Below are 19938 nucleotides of genomic sequence, written 5' to 3'. Positions count from 1 at the left end.
AGATGTGTCTGCTGCTAGAACTCTTGTGTGGCATTGACCTGGTCTCTAATCTGAGCTGCTGTTAACCTGCGATTTCTGAGGCTGGTGACTCGGATAAACTTATCCTCATGAGCAGAGGTGACTCTTGGTCTTCCTTTCCTGGGGCTGTCCTCATGTGAGCCAGTTTCTTTGTAGCGCTTGATGATTTTTGCAACTGCACTTGGGGACACTTTCAAAGTTTTCCCAATTTTTCGCACTGACTGACCTTAATTTCTTAAAGTAATGATGGCCACTCGTTTTTCTTTACTTAGCTGCTTTTTTCTTGCCATAATACAAATTCTAACAGTCTATTCAGTGGGACTATCAGCTGTGTATCCAACTGACTTCTGCACAACACAACTGATGGTCCCAACCCCATTTATAAGGCAAGAGATCCCACTTATTAATCCTGACAGGGCACACCTGTGAAGTGAAAACCATTTCCGGTGAATACCTCTTGAAGCTCATCAAGAAAATGCCAAGAGTGTGCAAAGCAGTCATCAAAGCAAAAGGTGGCTACTTTGAAGAACCAAGAATATAAAACATATTTTCAGTTGTTTCACACTTTTTTGTTAAGTATATAATTCCACATGTGTTAATTCATAGTTTTGATGCCTTCAGTGTGAATGTACAATTTTCATAGTCATGAAAATACAGAAAAATCTTTAAATGAGAAGGTGTGTCCAAACTTTTGGTCTGTACTGTATATATTGCTGACATCTTTGAAGTCCTTCTGAGGCCGCCACTGAAAATTCTTGAGTTGCTTCTACTGATTCAACTCTTGTTCCCAGCTGTTTAATTTCCTGTCTAACATCTTTAATTTCTTTCATAAGAGGGTCTAATGCACTAGCAAGAGTTTCTTGAATGAAGGATTGGGAGATCGGCATTGAATCTAATGTACAATCATTGTCATTGTCATCTAGATCCTTTTTGGGGAGAGATGCATTTTTATTAGAAGATGCAGAAAAAGGAGTACTTGTTTTCTTGACGAATTTCCCCATCTCTCCCTTTGTGCTTTTTAAGTTTGTATTCATTTCTTTAGTTGGACCACCCCCAATTTTAACCATTTTGAAGGGATATTTGTTCGTTGTTGTATCACATTATATAGAGTTCCGTGTTACTGCCAGAAATGATTACATGGCGATGTAGAATGTAATTATATTAGTTTGTAATGGAAAGGTAGCAGAGCCAAGAATGATGAAATTATAGCATGTGTTGTATCTTTTGGCCACACGGTGTCAGCCGAGTACCATTTTCACAAAATGTACAGTTCCGGTAAGAAGAGACTATGATCTCCCTAAGTACTGTTCTGATATATTATAAATAGAGATGCTTCAAATTTAATGTTTTGCAAGTGAAATATTGTTCTCTCTTTGTATAGACTAAAGAAAGTTCTTATGTTTTGCTCCAGGGCTAAAATATCAGGTTGGGGGGGAGTTTGATATAATCTACTCAAAAGATGCTTTGAAGTCTTATAAAGTTCTATAATGGTATTGAAGGCAGGCTGGCTCAATTTTGCAGGGGGGAGGCAAGAGGATGGGGGCTCTCAACTACTGCCGCACTGAGTGTTTAAGATGGAGAGGCTTGGGTACTGAGGCAGGGGCACCACCATTAGTGATGCAGACAACCCACAGAGGGCAAAGTCAGGAAGCCAGCAGGGGGATCACCTCCAAGCCAGCCGCAGCCGTCGGAGGAAACTCTGAGGGTGAGCAGCAGTTCTGGTGCAGTGAAGTGCTGCTGGAGAGAGAAGCTCTGCTGCAGCAACAAGCGCAGGCACCGCCTCACCTCTATGCCCCTTGCCGCAACTCTGAGCTCCGCCACCGGCAGGGTAAGCTGGTGTTGTCTGGAAAGTGGGCAGGCACCCTACCGTAGAGGCCGCAGCCACTTGCTGGCCAAGGCGCACATGCACCCGCTTCGATATCCAGGTCCTCGCGCAACGGGCATCAGGGAAATCTCAGGGGACCCCTCTTCACCTATGTGTCCCACGCTGAGTCCTTGGGTTCCACTGCCAACGGGACAAGCCGGCCCCAGATGAGCGGTGGTCGGATGCCCACAGGAGAGGCCACAGCTGTGTGTTAGTAGCAGGCCGCAAGTCAATTCTTCCTCTTGATAAGGCTGATCCTGTCAAAAAAGGGTTCAAATGAAAGCTGGATGTTGGGGTGTAATCAGGTGGATATTTAATTTCCTGGATGTCTATTAAGACATGAGGATTGCTTGAGATAAAGTGTTTGGGGTTCAGAGCTCAGTCAAACATGTCTGACTTCCTTCCGGTCACGCCCCCTTGTGAATGTGTAATTCCAACTGGGAAATATATAGTGGTGGGATTCCCTCTTTGTCCTCTACCACCCATCTTGATTGTTATGGAAGGGATAAAATGTTGATATTTTATAATTCTGAGCCCAAGTTGATTTTTAAATATTGGAGAACTCCATTAATAAAAAGGCTGGGAATAATATATGATGCCACAATGTAAAAAGTAGTGAAGGTAGTCACTCAATTATCTGAGACATAGTACTAAAGTAGAATGCAAAGGAATAAGAATACTGCATCTTTGCTTGTTCTGATCTTTTCTTATGTCTTTCAGGATCGAGTAGATTTCCTGCAACTCATGGTAGATGCACAGTCTAGAGGCAACAGTACAGGAGAGTCAGATCATGGCTATAAAGGTATGAAGGCTGACTTTCCGTATCTTTCTTAAATGGTGTTCCATGTGGCCTTCAGACGCTATTGGGCTTTTACACATTAGAATTTTGCTAGAACCTATTATAAAATAATTTCGTGATACAATGTACAGTATTATTATGTAACTTGGCGTAAAACATTAGTAGAAGAGAATTTACTGGACACTAATCTTCATTGCATCCGAAGCATACTGATGGCGGGTGGGTTCCTTCAAGAAGACCACTGCCTGTTTGTCTTTGGCACACCACTTAGGATTGTAGAAGAAGAAACCCAGCATTTTAAAATAATATAAGACCCCTTAAACAACAAAAATATGTTTTTGTCTTTTTATTGACCAGTGCGACTATAGCCTACTCTATTTTGCTTTGGGCTCTATCGACATATTTGTGATTTGATGCACAAGTTAGCCAATATAACTTTCAGGTTTTTGGTGCAGAAAGGTTTACGCCCACTCACTTGTAAGATAACCAACTCTATGTACTTCACAGAATTGACAGACACGGAAATTATGGCTCAGGGACTTATCTTCATTATGGCTGGTTATGACACCACCAGCACTACACTCATGTTTCTGGCTTACCATCTGGCAACTCATCCGGATGTCCAAACCAAACTTCAGGAGGACATTGACACCTTTCTTCCCAATAAGGTACACCGATATGGAATAATGGCACGAAATAGTGCTCGCTAATTGTATACTATATGTATCAATATGGTGTCTCATATTCAATACAATGTTTTGGGTGTCTAAGGTCCCAAAAATTTGAAATAGAAAAGCTTGGAAACTTGGGACATGTACAGAGCCAAAAATCGTAGATACAAACCAGGCCAAAAATATTTACCCAGAAAAATAATTACAACTACTTTAAATATATCCAACACAACTGGCACAAAGACATATTGATGGGTGAGCCTACAGGAAAACACCCATAGTAACATGGAACCAGTCACCATAATAAGACAGTGTATACAAAATGCCCAAATGAGAATGATATATAGACTAAATTAAATTGAAGTGCCAAAAGAATGATTTCGTGAAAAGAGGGTTAGAAAAGGTACAAGCAATAGTAGCAGAAAAATAGCATTTCACAAATACTTTGTCAGGGGTCCTGTTGTGTTGGACATATTTATGCTTTTTAACTTATATTTAATTAAAGCCAATTTTTACGCTTTTACAACAACTTTGGTAGCTGCAGGTTTTTGGATCTTGTTTCATAGTCTTGGATTTGGACTCCCTACTTTGCATAGGGTTCCAATTTCTGTTTTCATTAAAATAACTAGTATAATGGTACAATATAGAGAAGTAATGAAGTAATTTACTTTATATAAATATATATTGATGATATTTGTAAACGATTTTCCAGCACATTCTCATCAATAGTGTGATGATTGAAAATTCCTATTTCATTCTAATAGTAGCCCTATTAATATATGCAGCAAATAGCATTTATCATTATGTCCAGCACTGTAGACACAGCATTTTTTTCAGTTAAAATCAAAAAAATTGTCTTCTTTTGTCAAAAATATTTTAGATTTGAGAGTCCTCAGTGGTTGATACCTTTTAATGGCTAACTGAAAAGATGGTAACAAATTGCAAGCTTTCGAGTATAACACAAAATCTGAAGAATCACATATTTATACCCAATAAGACACAGAAATAATGCAATAGATGAGACAAGTGACGTAAAGCAGAACTATCATTATGGGAGAGGGATAAATAGTTTGTGGCCGTAAATATTGGAATAGTTCATAGATAAGGAGTGTGAAAGTTTTATTGTTCTGTGATTGAAACATGCCAGTTTTGTGATGCCCCCACAGGTCTGAGGAGCACATTCCTTAGTTGATGAAGAATGACATAAATCCATGCTTTTCTGTCAAGAAGCTAAATATTCTTTCAGTTAAATATGACCTGCTCCTGTTTTCAGCTCTAAGGGCTTGTTCACATGTTGCGTTTCAACGTTGCAAGATTTTAAGCAAACTTCCACATTAAAGCCAGAATAGACATAATAATGGCCAAAATAGCAAAACACCCCTCTCACGGAAAATTAATTACTAATAGCATAATTTGTAACAACTTGCTATCATTTGGGAATGTGGTAGAAATTTCTGAATGTTTTGATTACATTAGAAGATGACCTTGAGTATACCAAAGGTGAAAAAGCAAAGTATTCAATGTATTCATCGTTGTCTTCAGGCTCCCCCGACATATGAAGCTCTGATGCAGATGGAGTACCTTGATATGGTGGTTCATGAAACCTTACGACTCTATCCCGTAGCTGGGAGAATTGAACGTGTTTGTAAGACCACAACTGAGATCAATGGAGTGACTATCCCAAAGGACATGGTGACTGTTATCCCAGTCTTTGTGCTGCACCGTGACCCTGAGTTCTGGCCTGATCCAGAGGAATTCCGACCTGAAAGGTATCATATATGTAAGGACATTTTCTTGAAAACTCAATGGGCTCTATTCATCATTTTGTGTTTTTTTAAGTCCCTTTTCTTTTTTGTCTTGTGGCATTAGTTGCCATTTTTGCGTCAAAATGACGCACACAATTCATGAATTTGGCACAACGTAAAAAATTGGCTTTTTTCCTGTCTTGAACTGTATTTGGGACTTTTGGTGCAAAAATTGTGCCAGATTGTGGGAATATATGAAAATACACCAGGGGCGCTAAAGTGAAGTTGCGCCAAATTTTGCAAATTTTTAAAATTCAGGAGAAAACATCTGGAATTGCTAAACTCTGCCCACAAAGCAGAAAAAACAGGCAACCACTTATAAAATATCGTTTAAAAAAGGCACAAATAGAATAAATAATTGAGTGCAAAAAAAAGGTGCAAATCACACAAAACTAGGCAAAAAATAGGCGCAAAGGCAATGATGAATTGGGGCCAATGAGTATACAGAGAAAAACTCAATCATATTGAATATTAAATAGCCGTCCAATTCTGCTGCAATCAATGGGTTCTGATAGCTTTACTCTAATGTGTTTGGGGTCTATACACTATGATTGAAATGCTAAGCTGGTCATGCATTATTAATTTTTTTTACGGTTTGTGTTATATCTTTTTCATGCACAGATTTAGTAAAGAGAACAGGGAGACACAAGACCCTTATACCTTCCTACCCTTTGGAGCTGGACCACGGAACTGCATAGGGATGAGATTTGCCATGATCAGTATGAAATCAGTCATCTCCCTGCTACTGCAGAACTTCTCTTTCCGAACGTGCAAAGACACTCCAGTAAGTATATACTGTACCCCTTCAGTGTGTGTGTATATGTATATATACTGAAGAGGCATGGTGTATATTTTTTTATATACCAGGGGGCACAGGTATTCAGGGTGCACTGTGCATAATTTGTTTTATATATTCTTTAAGCACTATGTGTATTTTTATATACATGATACAGGAGGCACATAATATGTTTTATGATATTAAGGGTGCCAAGTGTATGTATTTTGGTCACTTGTACAAAAATTATTTATAGGGGTACTCTGGGGTAATTTTTTTTCATCGTGGTGCCCCAAAGTTGAAAAGTTTGGGAAATACTGGACTAGATAATCACTTGTGGGCCAAACATTCAGGATTCCAGAGAATTCCCAGCACTGTGTGGCATTTGTGTGCGAGAACTGTCTTCTACTGTCCAAATGGGACCTTGCGAAACTGACTGGAAGAGGGAGAGTTTCAGGAGGGACAAGTGTGGATGGAGTACCCGGTCAGATGACCTTGAGGATGTGGTTCCCTGGTATAAAAGGTCACAGAAAACCAAAACAGGAGTGGATTTGGCACCAAGAGAAGATACGGTTAGGACGTGTGTTGATGAAGACACTGAGGCCGGGGTATCAGGCCATGAAAAGAAGCGTGAACCAGTGGACTGTGGCGCACCTGTAAGCAGAACTCAGGTGGCGCCAGATAAGCTCTGGAACCCAGATGCCACCAATCAAGGCCAGAAGACCAGACCTGCGCCAAGCAAGCTCCGGAACCCATGCTACACCAGTCTAGACCCAGAGGCCAGACCTGCGCCTGTTGACATCTGGAGCCCAGACAACGGCAGTCAAGAGCCGAGGCCCAGCCCTCATCCCACATTGTACGGGAGACATCCACCGTTGGTCAAGCACCAAAGATCTGTGAGGAAACCCGTTTGGGGGTGGACGCCTGCGGTGGTGAATGGGAGATGCGAGTGAGTCTTTGTCATGAGGACTTGCGACCTAGTGGGAAGAACCGGAGACCTCTGGTTGGGGCCTGTGATAAGGAAAAGCAGTTCAGTGATTCTCATAGTACTGAGATCATTACCCATGTTGGAAAGTTATAAGAATATATAACAAGAGACTGTTGTAATAGTTAGCATGAACCTGAAGATTCATTGTATATCTATATATATATATTTCACGCTGTAATTACTCTGCTTTGTATTATTCACCATTACTATAGTTCCCACAATTTCCCGCCACCCTAGAGAATTAAACGGTTTCAATGGTTACTTCCACCTTGTCCCTCACTGCGTATTGCATCCGGTCACCTGCTTACACATGCAAGTCAAAGAGTGCGTGGAAATCATAGGACTGCATTCAGATGACATCTGAGTGCAGTCCTATTTCTGTGCACCGACACAATGGAGAAAATGGTGAAATTTTTTTCTCGATCTTATCCTCAGTGTGCTCTGATTCTGTTATAAGAGATAATCAGATTACACTATGGTCAAAGTTTGATCAGTGTGTAATTTGCATAATCGACCCGATTCTCTCAGATGAGAGAATCTACGGCCATCCTCACCTGTTTTAGAGCTTTCAAGCGCTGCTCTAAAGCTGATCAGATTGCTGGATCTGATGTCCTTGCCTTACCACGATGCTATAGTAGTAATGCTGCCTCTGTTTGGAGAATAGGAGAGTGCACAGTTCTGGCCAGTGGCGCATTCATGCTGCCAGCCTGTACGGTTGATCTTCAGGAGCCCACCTCCCCCTATCAAGTGGGAGGCAAGGGAGCAGTGCCCTCCTGAGAATAATGGGAATATGTCAGTAAGATTTGCCCTAGGCAAGCATAGGTGATGTAGGCTAGAGCTGTGATAAACTCTACAAAGAATGCATATAAACCTGGGGGCCAGTACCGGAGGGAGAAGCGAAGACGAGCCAGGGACTGCAACTGCACTTATATGCCCATCAGTGCACTTGCAAAGCTAATTTGCATATGAATTTATATATGAATTCCACAGCAAAGGAGCATTAAATTCAGACAAAAATATACCTGGAAAGGTTTTACACATCCCAACCCTGCAGATTCTCAGATTCCCTTTAAAAAATTATTAACATTTATTACCATTATACAGAAGCTGGTTTTACAAGTCTTAGGGCTCGTTCACATGACCATATTCTCAGTCTGAGTCCAGTCTGTGAAAAAACGGACAGAACTTGGACCAATGTTATTCAATGAGGCAGTGCAGATGGGTGATTTTTTCACTGCGTGTGAAACAAATAGCAGCATTCACTAGTTTCTTGCATAAATCCGATTACACTTGCCCATTCAAGTCTATGGGTGCGTAAAAATAAATCATATGCCAAATGGAGCCATAGTATGGCATCTGATGTTTACGGATACATTACTATTTTGTAACATAGGAAACTAAATGGTTTTGTGAATGATTAATAGCTGCTGCTATAAAAAAACGGATTGTATATGGACGGCACACGGATGACAAGTGAGAAATAAAACGTCCCACTTTTCTGGATGAAACTGTAAACGATTTTTATACTCTCATGTGAACCTACCCTTAATCTGATAAATCTAATTTTACAGATACCTCTGGAAATTGACACCCGAGGATTCCTGAAGACAACTAAACCTATTATACTCAACCTTGTGTCTAGAGAAGCCTCGTAGACTGAAAGTTAGATGCCGAAGACCGCTGTGGATGGGACACAGATATCTGTACTAAATGGAGAACGAATGAGTTGACTGGAATACACTATAATCAGAAAATGTGCAAAAAGGCGAGGAGCATGCCTGTAAATCTTGCAAATACAAAAGAAATTGATGAATAGATGCCTGTAACATTCTGTAACAAATCTTTCTCCTACAGCCTTGTCTTCTTCATTGACACATATCAGACCCAGTCTGCAACGTCTGGGCTATGTATGTATGGTACTAAAGAGAATGTGTTTCATTACTGCTGTCCAGAAGATCATGTTTTCTAATTACAGCATGTATAGTTAGTAGCAGAACTTGTGTAAAGCTTCTTGCAGCCACTTACTGGTCAATATGAAATTGTAGAACTGCTTCTTACCTAACTACATATCACTAACTGGCTCTGATTCCTATAAGGGAAATAAATATTATTGATCTTTTGTAAAATTATTTAACACCTTCAACCCTGAGCCTGTTTTCACCTTCCTGATCAGGCCAAATTTTACAATTCTGACCAGTGTCACTTTATGTGGTAACAACTCTGGAACGCTTCAACTTATCCCAGTGATTCTGAGATTGTTTTCTCACGACATGTTACTACTTCATGTTAGTAGTAAATTTAGGCCAATATTTTTTCTGTTGATTTGTGAAAAAATTGGAAATTTGGCCACAATTTTGAAAATTTCGCAATTTTCAAACTTTTATGCCCTTAAACCAGAAATCATATTTGCCACATGTCTATTTTACATAAGAATTATTTGTGAAACATAATTTTTTTTTAGGAAGTTAGAAGGGTTAGAAGCAATTTCTCAATTTTCCAGCAAAATTTACAAAACCAATTTTTGTAGTGGCCTATATGACAGAAAATACCCAAAAGTGACCCCATTCTAAAAAAAACTGTACCCCTCAAAGTGCTCAAAACCACATTCAAGATGTTTATTAACCCTTCAGGTGCTTCACAGGAATTAAAGCAAAGTGGAAGGAAAAAATAAAAATGTTACTTTTTCCTGCAAAAATTTAGTCTTTTCCCCAAATTTATCATTTTCACAAGGGTAACAGGAGAAAAATGGTACAATTTGTTGTCGAAATTATCCTGGGTACACCGATACTCCATATGTGTTGGAAAACTACTGTTTGGGCGCACTTCAGGGCTCGGAAAGGAAGGAGAACTATTTGACTTTTGGAGCGCAAAATTGGCTGGAATACATAGAAGACGCCATGTCGCGTTTGCAGAGCCCTTGCTGTGCCTAAACAGTGGAAACCCCACAAAAGTGACCACATTATTGAAACTACACCCCTCAAGGAACTAATCTAGAGGTGTGGTGAGCACCTTGAACCCACAAGTGCCTCACAGAATTTTATAACATTGAGCTGTGAAAATGAAAAAAATACACTTTTCCTGCAAAAATTTTGATTTTGCCCAAAATTTTTCATTTTCACAAGGGTAACAGGAGAAAGTGAACTGTTCAATTTGTTGTACAATTTTTCCTGAGTACACCGATACCCCATAGGGGATAAAAAACTACTGTTTGGGCACTAGTCAAGGCTCACAAGGGAAGGAGAGCCAGTCTCTGACAGCGGCATTTAATGAGCGCTGGCAGGGGGTGCGTCATTCCATGTCACACGATCGCGGGGCACCAATAGGTTGCCATGACAGCTGGGGGTCTGCTGCAAAACCTCTGTGTTTGTCATGACGATTCTCATGTGAAAGCCAGCGTTTAGCTGGAAACCGTGATTTCACTATATATAGCAGTGCTGATGTATTGCTATGTATAGTACAAGCGATAAGAACTTCAAGTACCTTAAGGGGACTAACAAATACAGGAAAAAGTTAGAATTTTTTTTTAAAAAATATAAATGTTGAAATCACCCTTTTTTGCCCCATTAAAAATAAAACTAAAACTTAAAAAATAAACATATTTGGCATTGCTACGTTCATAAAAAACTGATCTATCAAAGTATAAAAGAAATTAATCCCATTGGTAAACGGTGTAACAAGAAAAGTAATCAAAACACAAGAAGTACGTTTTTTTGCCATTGCAACATTGATCTACTATTTTTACTATGTAATTGGATGTTACTGTCTGTCCATTGGTATACAGTACAGACCAAAAGTTTGGACACACCTTCTCATTTAAAGATTTTTCTGTATTTTCATGACTTTGAAAATTGTACATTCACACTGAAGGCATCAAAACTATGAATTAACACATGTGGAATTATATACTTAACAAAAAAGTGTGAAACAACTGAAAATATGTCTTATATTCTAGGTTCTTCAAAGTAGCCACCTTTTGCTTTGATGACTGCTTTGCACACGCTTGGCATTCTCTTGATGAGCTTCAAGAGGTAGTCACCGGAAATGGTCTTCCAACAATCTTGAAGGAGTTCCCAGAGATGCTTAGCACTTGTTGGCCCTTTTGCCTTCACTCTGCGGTCCAGCTCACCCCAAACCATCTCGATTGGGTTCAGGTCTGGTGACGGTGGAGGCCAGGTCATCTGGCGTAGCACCCCATCACTCTCCTTCTTGGTAATTTTAGGCTTGGAAGGACCCAATAACCATTGACCTTCCCAGCCTGATAGCATCAGATTTAACAGAAAGCCTGCCAATAAAACATGTCTGACTGAATGTAATGCAGTGCTTGTTTGTGAAAAAATATACAGAGCGACAAAACACTAAACACCTTATGTAAACCTTGTGGGGGGAGACTGGTGCACAGAAACTGAGTCTGATAGGAGCAGACAGAGTTTCTCAGTAAGAGACATTAATCCCTTCATTGCCTTGGCAAGCTGTAAGAGGAGGAGCAACAGAAGAGGACAGGACTGACTGGCTGAGCAAGCTGGAGAAGAGGGGGGAGGAGACAATACTAGAGGACATGAGGGTTGTCAGTTATTACTGAGAAGAGACAGCAGTGAACCAGAAGGCGAGCACAGTGTACAGACTGATAGTTCTGCTGCTCCATGTGAGAGGACAGTGCGCTTTGGAGATGCACTGCAACCACAGACCAGCCAGGGTACCCGGGAATGCCCACTTCCTCCTGGCTTTCCATCAAGGAAAAGAACTCTGCCTTGCATCCTTAAAGGGAATCTGTCACCCCCCTGGGACCTATCAGACCTTTAATATGGGTGATAGAAATGTGAATCTATACTTACCTGTATGTCCCATATTAGAGGTTTACTTGCTTTGAAATACCTTTATATTAAATTAGTTTTGACAAGCTTCCCGTCTGGGGGACGCGAAGAAATCCCCACCTGTTAACTTCATTTCCAAATTCTCCCCCTGCCCTGTGACGTCCAGTTCCCGGCCAGATCCCGCGCCTGCGCAATTTACCTTGTACGGAAGGGGCAGTAATCCCTGCCATCTGTGTAGCCTTGTGGAGCAGGAAACTTGTGCACAGGCGCCGGGAAGGCAGAGTGACTCACCGGCGCCTGCGCACAAGTTTCCCCCGGACGCGAAGCTTGTCAAAACGAATTTAATAAAAAGGTATTTCACAGCAAGCAAACCTCTAATATGGGACATACAGGTTAGTATAGATTCACATTTCTATCACCTGTATGCCCATATTAGAGGGATGATAGGTCCCAGGGGGGTGACAGATTCCCTTTAAGCAACTGAATCCTGAAGCCCAGTCTGGAAACCTGTGTGATTGCAGAAATGCTTCATCAAAGAGTAGCTTGCTGGGCTTGTGGTTCCAATGGGGAGAAGTATATAATAGTTACTTATAAGGGAGCATTGCTGGGACTTGTGGTTCAACGCACTAGGAGTTATAGTAGAACCAGCTGTGGAGGGGATCTTTTTTCCTATGGCATTACGTGCACCAACGGACTCTGCAAGTGTGCCATCACCCACGGCAACCAGGCCCCAACATTGAACTTTGTTGTTTCCATTGCTGCAGCCATTTATAGTTTAAGCAGCATTAGTTAGGAGTGTGCTTGTTGCGATTTAAAGGTCAAGTGTTATCCCTAACATTCAGGTTAACTGCAAATCCCTATATTGTATTTGTATTTTTAGATTGTGTAAAACTATTTGTTTTATTGTTACTTGCTATTCCCCTCACCCTATTTACCATTTATCCGCTTTATAAATAAACCTGTTAATTGTTCCAACTTAATCTCTTGTGTGTGCATGCATACGGAGTGTGGACAGGGGTTTCCCGAGTCGACCCCAAGCAGAAGAGGAAGACCCTCTTGCATCCCATTACAGCTCCCAGCAAGATTCGGGTGGAGGCACTGCGCCATATTGAAGTGAGAACTACCGGACACCCTGCCCACGGAGGCGGCTTAAAGGGATGTTACACCTAAATTAAACAGACACAATAAACTTGAAGAATAACAATAATAAAATGCCAGAACAAATACAAATACAGTCGCTCTGGCACAAATGAAAAAGAATATATGCAAAAATTGCAAAAATTTGAAAAAATAAATAGATAAATGCAGCATACTACTATCACAACCAAGGGATCATTAGTTGGATAAAAGATAAAGATGTGGAGGCAACCTGTGCAAAAATCAAAGAGGCAGATAGGGGTACAGACCCCATGAATATCGTCACTAAATGTGTGGCTTCATCATTAGCACACATCATCACACCGCGCTGGGACTCTGATGTTCTGTACAAGCATCGGCGCTGTGACAGAGTAGTGCTTTGCCTTGCTGATGGAGTCGTCGGGATCCGGGATTAGGTGAGTATATGATTTTTTTTATTATTAAAACTTGTGGTGTGTTGTGGCGGCATCATAAATAATGGGGGACCCTTATACATGGTATAGGAGACCCTGAAACCGTTTTGAGAGGCCATCATACAATTTAGGAACTAATACATGGGCCATTATACAGCTTCAGGACTAAAGCAGGGACCATTATACAGCTTGCGGCCTAAAGCAGGGGCCATTATATAGTTTGGGGCCTAATGCAGGGACCATTACACAGCTTGTGGACTAATGCAGGGGGGGCCATTATACGGCTTTGGGACTAATGTGGGGGCTATTATACAGTGTGGGAGCTAATGTGGGGGCCATTATACAGCTTGTGGACTAATGCAGGGGCCATTACACAGCTAGGGACTAATGTGAGGGCCATTACACTTCCGGGGGACAAAAGCAGGGGTTATTATACAGCTTGAGGACTAATGTGAGGGCCATTATACTGTTTGGAGACTAATGCAAGTGTCATTATACAGCTTGAGGACTAATGGAGGGGTCATTATACAGCTTGGGGACTAATGTGTGGGGCCACTATATAGTTTGGGGACTAATGTGGGGGCCATTATACAGCTTAGGCACTAATGCAAGAGTCACTATACAGTTGGGGACTAATGTGGGGCCATTATACAGTTTGGGGACTAATGTGGGGGCCACTATATAGCTTAGGGACTAATGAGGGGGACCATTATACAGTTTGGGGACTAAAGGGGTCATTATACAGCACCGAGATTTTATACTTGGTTTGAACAGTCCTTCTGTACTGACAAGAGTCCTTTAACCCCTTTTACAACCTATGACATATAGGTACATCATAGGTCACCTGCCCCTAACAACCGCAGGTGGAATCGCGATCCACCCGTAGCTGTTAGCATGTTAAATGCCGCTGTCAATCTCTGACAGTGGCATTTAACATGATCTGCAGGAGACCCCTGTTGTTGTCATTGCCGACATAGCGCTGTCCAGTGGCCGCCGCCTATAGCATATGAGCATATTTGGTATCGCCACGTTCAGAATCACCCGATCTATCAACATACAGTGGGTACGGAAAGTATTCTGACCCCTTTAAATGTTTCACTCTTTGTTTCATTGCAGCCATTTGGTAAATTCTAAAAAACTCTTTTTTTTTTCTCATTAAAGTACACTCTGCACACCATCTTGACTGAAAAAAACAGAAATGTAGAAATTTTTGCATATTTCTTAAAAAAGAAAAACTGACATATAACATGGTCATAAGTATTCAGACCCTTTGCTCAGTATTGAGTAGAAGCACCCTTTTGAGCTAGTACAGCCATGAGTCTTCTTGGGAATGATGCAACAAGTTTTCCACACCTGGATTTGGGGATCTTCTGCCATTCTTCCTTGCAGATCCTCTCCAGTTCCGTCAGGTTGGATGGTGAACGTTGGTGGACAGCCATTTTCAGGTCTCTCCAGAGATGCTCATTTGGGTTTAGGTCAAGGCTCTGGCTGGACCAGTCAAGAATGGTCACAGAGTTGTTCTGAAGCCACTCCTTTGTTATTTTAGCTGTGTGCTTAGGGTCATTGTCGTGTTGGAAGGTGAACCTTCGGCCAAGTCTGAGGTCCAGAGCACTCTGGAATAGGTTTTCATCCAGGATATCTCTGTACTTGGCTGCATTCATGTTTCCTTCAACTGCATCTAGTCATCCTGTCCTGCAGCTGAAAAACACCCCCATAGCATGATGCTGCCACCACCATGTTTCACTGTTGGGATTGTATTGGGCAGGTGATGAGCAGTGCCTGTTTTTCTCCACACATACCGCTTACAATTATCACCAAAAAGTTTTATCTTCGTCTCATCAGACCAGAGAATCTTATTTCTCATAGTCTGGGAGTCCTTCATGTGTTCTTGAGCAAACTCTATGTGGGCTTTCATATGTCTTGCACTGAGGAGAGGCTTCCGTCGGGTCACTCTGCCATAAAGGTCCAAGTGGTGGAGGACTGCAGTGATAGTTGACTTTGTGGAACTTTCTCCCATCTCCCTACTGCATCTCTGGAGCTCAGCCACAGTGATCTTGGGGTTCTTCTTTACCTCTCTCACCAAGGCTCTTCTCCCACATTTGCTCAGTTTGCTGGACGCCCAGGTCTAGGAAGACATCTGGTGGTCCCAAACTTCTTCCATTTAAGTATTATGGAGGCCACTGTGCTCTTAAGAACCTAGAGTAATGCAGAAATTATTTTGTAACCTTGGCCAGATCTGTGCATTGCCACAATTCTGTCTCTGAGCTCGTTGGGCAGTTCCTTTGAGCTCATGATTCTCATTTGGTCTGACATGCACTGTGAGCTGTGAGGTCTTATATAGACAGGTGTGTGCCTTTCCAAATCAAGTTCTATCAGTTTAATTAAACACAGCTGGACTCCAATGAAGGAGTGGAACCATCTCAAGGATTATCACAAGGAAATGGACAGCATGTGATTTAAATATGAGTGTCTGATAAAAGGGTCTGAATACTTATGACCATGTGATATTTCAGTTGTTTTTTTTTAATAAATTTGCAAAAAATTTCTACATTTCTGTTTTTGTTCAGTCAAGATGGGGTGCAGAGTGTACTTTAACGAGAAAAAAAAATGAACTTTTTAGAATTTACCAAATGGCTGCAATGAAACAAAGAGTGAAAAATTTAAAGGGCTCTGAATACTTTCCATACCCACTGCATAAAAACAATTACTCCGATTGGTAAATGGTGTAATGAGAAAAGAAATCAAAACACCAGAATTAAGTTTTTTTGGCAGCCTCAACATTGCAATTAAATGCAATAACAGGCGATCAAAACATCGTATCTATCCCAAAATTATATCAATAAAAACGTCAGCTTGGCATGCTAAAAAAAAGCCCTCACCCGGCCCCAGATCCTGAAAAATGGAGATGCTACGGATCTCGGAAAATGACACAATTTTTTTTTTCTTTACAAACTCTGGATTTTTTTTTCACCACATAAATGAAAAAGAACCTATACATGTTTGGTATCTACTATCATAATGGCAGGTCAGTTTTAGCATTTAGTGAACATGGTAAAAAAAAAGGGAATTGCACTTTTTTCTTGCAATTTCACATCACTTGGAATGTTTTCCAGTACACTATATGGTAAAATCAATTGTGTTGGGGCATAGTTTACTTAGCAGTAGCACTTTTACTGAGCTCCAGGCAAACCCTTGAAAAAAGCTACTTTTTCACCTTTTTAACTGGACTTTTTTGGACCAATTGATATGGAAGAGTACCTGGACCATGTTCAAAAGGATTACAAGCAAGGAGCCTGCTGAAAAAAAGAAGAAACACTTTTTGGCTGTGTGCCCACGATGCGTTTTTTAAGCGTTTCCGCAGTGGCAAAAACGCTGCAGAAACGCTTAAAAAACGCATGGTAGAAGGCCTGCCATGTTCCCCAATGATAATCCGCATGTGCTCTGCACATGCTGCGGAAACTTCCGCTGCGGGTTATCAATGCGGAAAAAAACGCAGCACTACCAATTATTTTGTGGAAGCGCTGCGTTTTCGCCGCCATTGACTTGCATTGGAACTCATGGAATCCGCATCACTGCATCTGTACATGCGGATTCCAATGCGTTCCAATGTGCGGATGGTACCCGGGTGTGGAGGAGAAGAGACTCTCCTCCGGACCCGGGTACCATAGAACCTGTGAAAAAAAGAATAAAATAAAAAATAAATATTATATTTACCTTCTGATGGCCCCCGCTCTCCTTGTCTTCACTTGCCGGCAACTCGCGGTGGACTGGAGGACCTGCGCTGACATCATAGTCATGTGACGGCAGGTCCTTCAGTGTAGTGTACAGCGAGCTGCCGGCAGCCAGGACGGAGCGAAGCAAGACTCCGGGGGCCATCGGAAGGTAAGTATAGATTTATTTTTTATTTTATACCATTCTTTAAGGCCACAGTATATAAATCCATGCAAAATAAATCCATGCCTTTTGCATGGATTTATATAGTGTGATCAAGTTGACAAGCACTTTCCAAGTGATGCTAAAATTGCTTGGAAAGTGCTTGACAACCCGCATGCGGAAATGCATGTGAAGAACGCTTCACATCCGCATGTCCCTGGCAGGAAAACACATGTACAATCCGCATGTACAATCCGCATGCGTTTTTTCTGCCAGGGAGATGCAGAAACGCTCAGTAAAAAATCCGGAGCACTTCTGCATCGTGGGCACACAGCCTTTATCTGACTCCTCTGGGAGAAGACTGGCTGTAACAAATAGCACATCTGCTGAGTCATCCTCACTGAAGCCTGGCAAGCTGAAAAACATCTCTGCACACAAAGTGAATGGCTCTGTCTCTCTGAAAGAGAAGGAACAGAAGACCCTGCTCAGAAGACCCCCCCTTAGACATTGCAGGACATGATGAGTCTCCTACAGTGAAGCAAAGGGGTTTAAGTTACCTCCATCGCACCTGGTCAAGTTCCCCTGTAGCTGTGATCCCCTCACTGACTCCTCCAGCATGTGTATCTGCTACAGCTGATGAGCAGAATGAAGATCAGGGAGACACAGAATCCATCTCTGACAAGACTCAGACAGAGGGGCAAAGGTGTAAGGGGGAAGACTGGGGTGTGAGTGCTTTCAGAGCAAGGGATCTGGAACTGCCGGGGCCGTACCTCTTGTTGCAGGGGGAAGACAGACTGCAAGCAGAGGAGTCATGTGACAGGGAAGCAGAGGGTGTGTCGAGAGAGAGGGCTGGGAGGTCAGGTGAGAGGGGAGCTCCTGGTGTGACAGAAGAGAGGAAGAGACGAGTACGTTTTGAGCGGGAAAGTGGAGCTGGATCCGGCTCAGCAGAGCAGTGTGAGAGGGTCCAGGCTCCTGGCTCCAGGACTGGGAGCAAGAGCCGAGTGCAGCGGACCGGAGGAGTCAGGCCGACTAGAGAAGAGACACAGGGTCGGTGGAGCCGGGCACGTGAGGTGCCGTGTTATGGACTAGGGGCTCAGCGGGTAAAACCGGAGACCGCCCGCTGCCGCCAGAAGACAGAGCATTGTTTGGGTGGGGACGCCTGAAAAATCAACACCGGCATCAGCGTGCATCTGCCTTGTGAGGAGCGAGAGTCAGCTAAGTGAAAAAAACTATTGATTATAACCGGTTTGATTCTGCTACATCCAGTTAAACTGTGAACTGTCAGTGATAGACTTTGACCTGCTTTTCCCTTGTTTTTCCCCCATATTTTCCCCTGATACTCCCTGCGTTGAGATTTACCCTGTTATTATAAACTTCCCCTGTTTATTAACCCCATATTGGCTGCTCTGTGTTTCGGTGTCGCTGCATCTAAAGTACCTGTGTTACATTTGGCGTAGTCGGCAGGATGCAGTCGTTAGACACAGACACTGCAGAGCAGTCCATCCTGGGAGCCCGTAGATCTAGCTTGCCGCTGGGGGCCTTGCTCAGCAATCTCCTAAAGTTCACCGGGGACAATATGATGCTGTGGGACTGGACTGAGAGAGTTAGGAGTATGTTACGTATGCATCCGATGACCCCAGCTATGCAAGCCGAAATAGCCTTACTGGCCCTGGACGGCGAGGCCCGACAGTCCGTGATGTACCGCCCTCCCCATGTCCTGGATACTGTAGAAAAAGTGGTGCAGATACTGGAGGAGATGTATGGGGATCCCACCAATGTAGGAGACCTGAGGATACGGCTGTTTCACCAAGTGCAGCAGGAGGGGGAGACTGTGACGCAGTATGTTAATGCCTTACAGAGGGTGCATGCCTATATCACTAGAAAAGGCGACATGGGGAATTTGGGAATGGGCCCCCCTGACGTGATCTTAAGGGACCAGTTTGTGGCTGGCCTCAGGGATGTGCAGCTGAAGCAGGCCTTGCGGGAGCGCCTGCGCGCCAACCCACGTATGACTTTTCTAGAAGTGGGGGCGGAGGCACGTGTGAGAGAGCAGGAGATGGGGGTGACGGCCCTGGCAGGGATGGTCCGGAGTACTGAAGTACCCACCCCACCTGCAGCTGAACCGGAATGGGCTCGAGAGATGCGGAAGGAGATACAGGAGATGTGGGATGAATGGTCCAGTCTTAAGAAGACCCCTGCCCCGACACCAGAGATACCCAGATCGATTGCCCCAGTTAAGGAAAGAATTGAATTCAGGACCCCCCCTGCAGGAGAGTTCCATAGAGGAGGGAGGCAGCCCTACACAGACAGAGACATGACCTGCTGGAAGTGTGGAGGCGCAGGACATTACGCCAGGGGCTGTGCTAGCCGAGGGCAGCCCCTGTCGCGACAGCCGTTGAACTAGCGGGCTCAGTGTTCGGGGGACACAGCATGGAGCCTGAGGAAGGGGAAAGAAAAAGAGGAAGTCCCAAGGACCTAGTTTCCAGCAGCCCGACTGTCTGGGCCAAAATAAGCGGTCGGGCTGTTCACTGCCTGGTTGACACGGCATCCCAGGTGACTACGATGACAGAAGCCTACTTTCAACAGCGATTTCCAGAGATAGCGCAGCCTGAATGGGGACCAGTAATTAGACTCACGGCAGCTAATCAATTACCCATCCCGGTCGCAGGGGTGGTGTGGTTTAAGATACGAGTGTGTGAAAAAGATGTGGGAAAAAAAGGAGTCGTACTGGTCGCAGGGGGAACGGAAAGTGGACCCCCGGTGACCCTCGGAATGAATGTGCTG

The 19938-nt window shown here is 43.0% G+C and overlaps 1 protein-coding gene across 5 annotated transcripts in view; it reads left to right on the top strand.

Annotated features, from left to right (window-relative positions):
* Window positions 1–12711, top strand: part of LOC141156663 (cytochrome P450 3A24-like) — a 90989-nt gene extending 78278 nt beyond the window's left edge. For all 5 annotated transcript variants that reach the window (XM_073642921.1, XM_073642887.1, XM_073642904.1 and 2 more), the window contains 5 exons: window positions 2603–2684; window positions 3189–3349; window positions 4895–5121; window positions 5779–5941; window positions 8492–12711. In XM_073642921.1, coding sequence (XP_073499022.1) covers window positions 2603–2684; window positions 3189–3349; window positions 4895–5121; window positions 5779–5941; window positions 8492–8575 — 717 coding nt within the window. In that variant the 3' untranslated portion in view covers window positions 8576–12711. The remainder of the gene's footprint in view (window positions 1–2602; window positions 2685–3188; window positions 3350–4894; window positions 5122–5778; window positions 5942–8491) is intronic.
* The last annotated feature ends 7227 nt before the right edge of the window (window positions 12712–19938 follow it).

This window comes from Phyllobates terribilis, unplaced genomic scaffold, assembly GCF_046119375.1.
Source record: "Phyllobates terribilis strain yellow unplaced genomic scaffold, ASM4611937v1 Scaffold_1__5_contigs__length_1240528914, whole genome shotgun sequence".
Taxonomy (NCBI): Eukaryota; Metazoa; Chordata; class Amphibia; order Anura; family Dendrobatidae; genus Phyllobates; species Phyllobates terribilis.
Note: the sequence above shows the minus strand (reverse complement) of the source record. Positions and strands in the feature narration are given on the sequence as shown.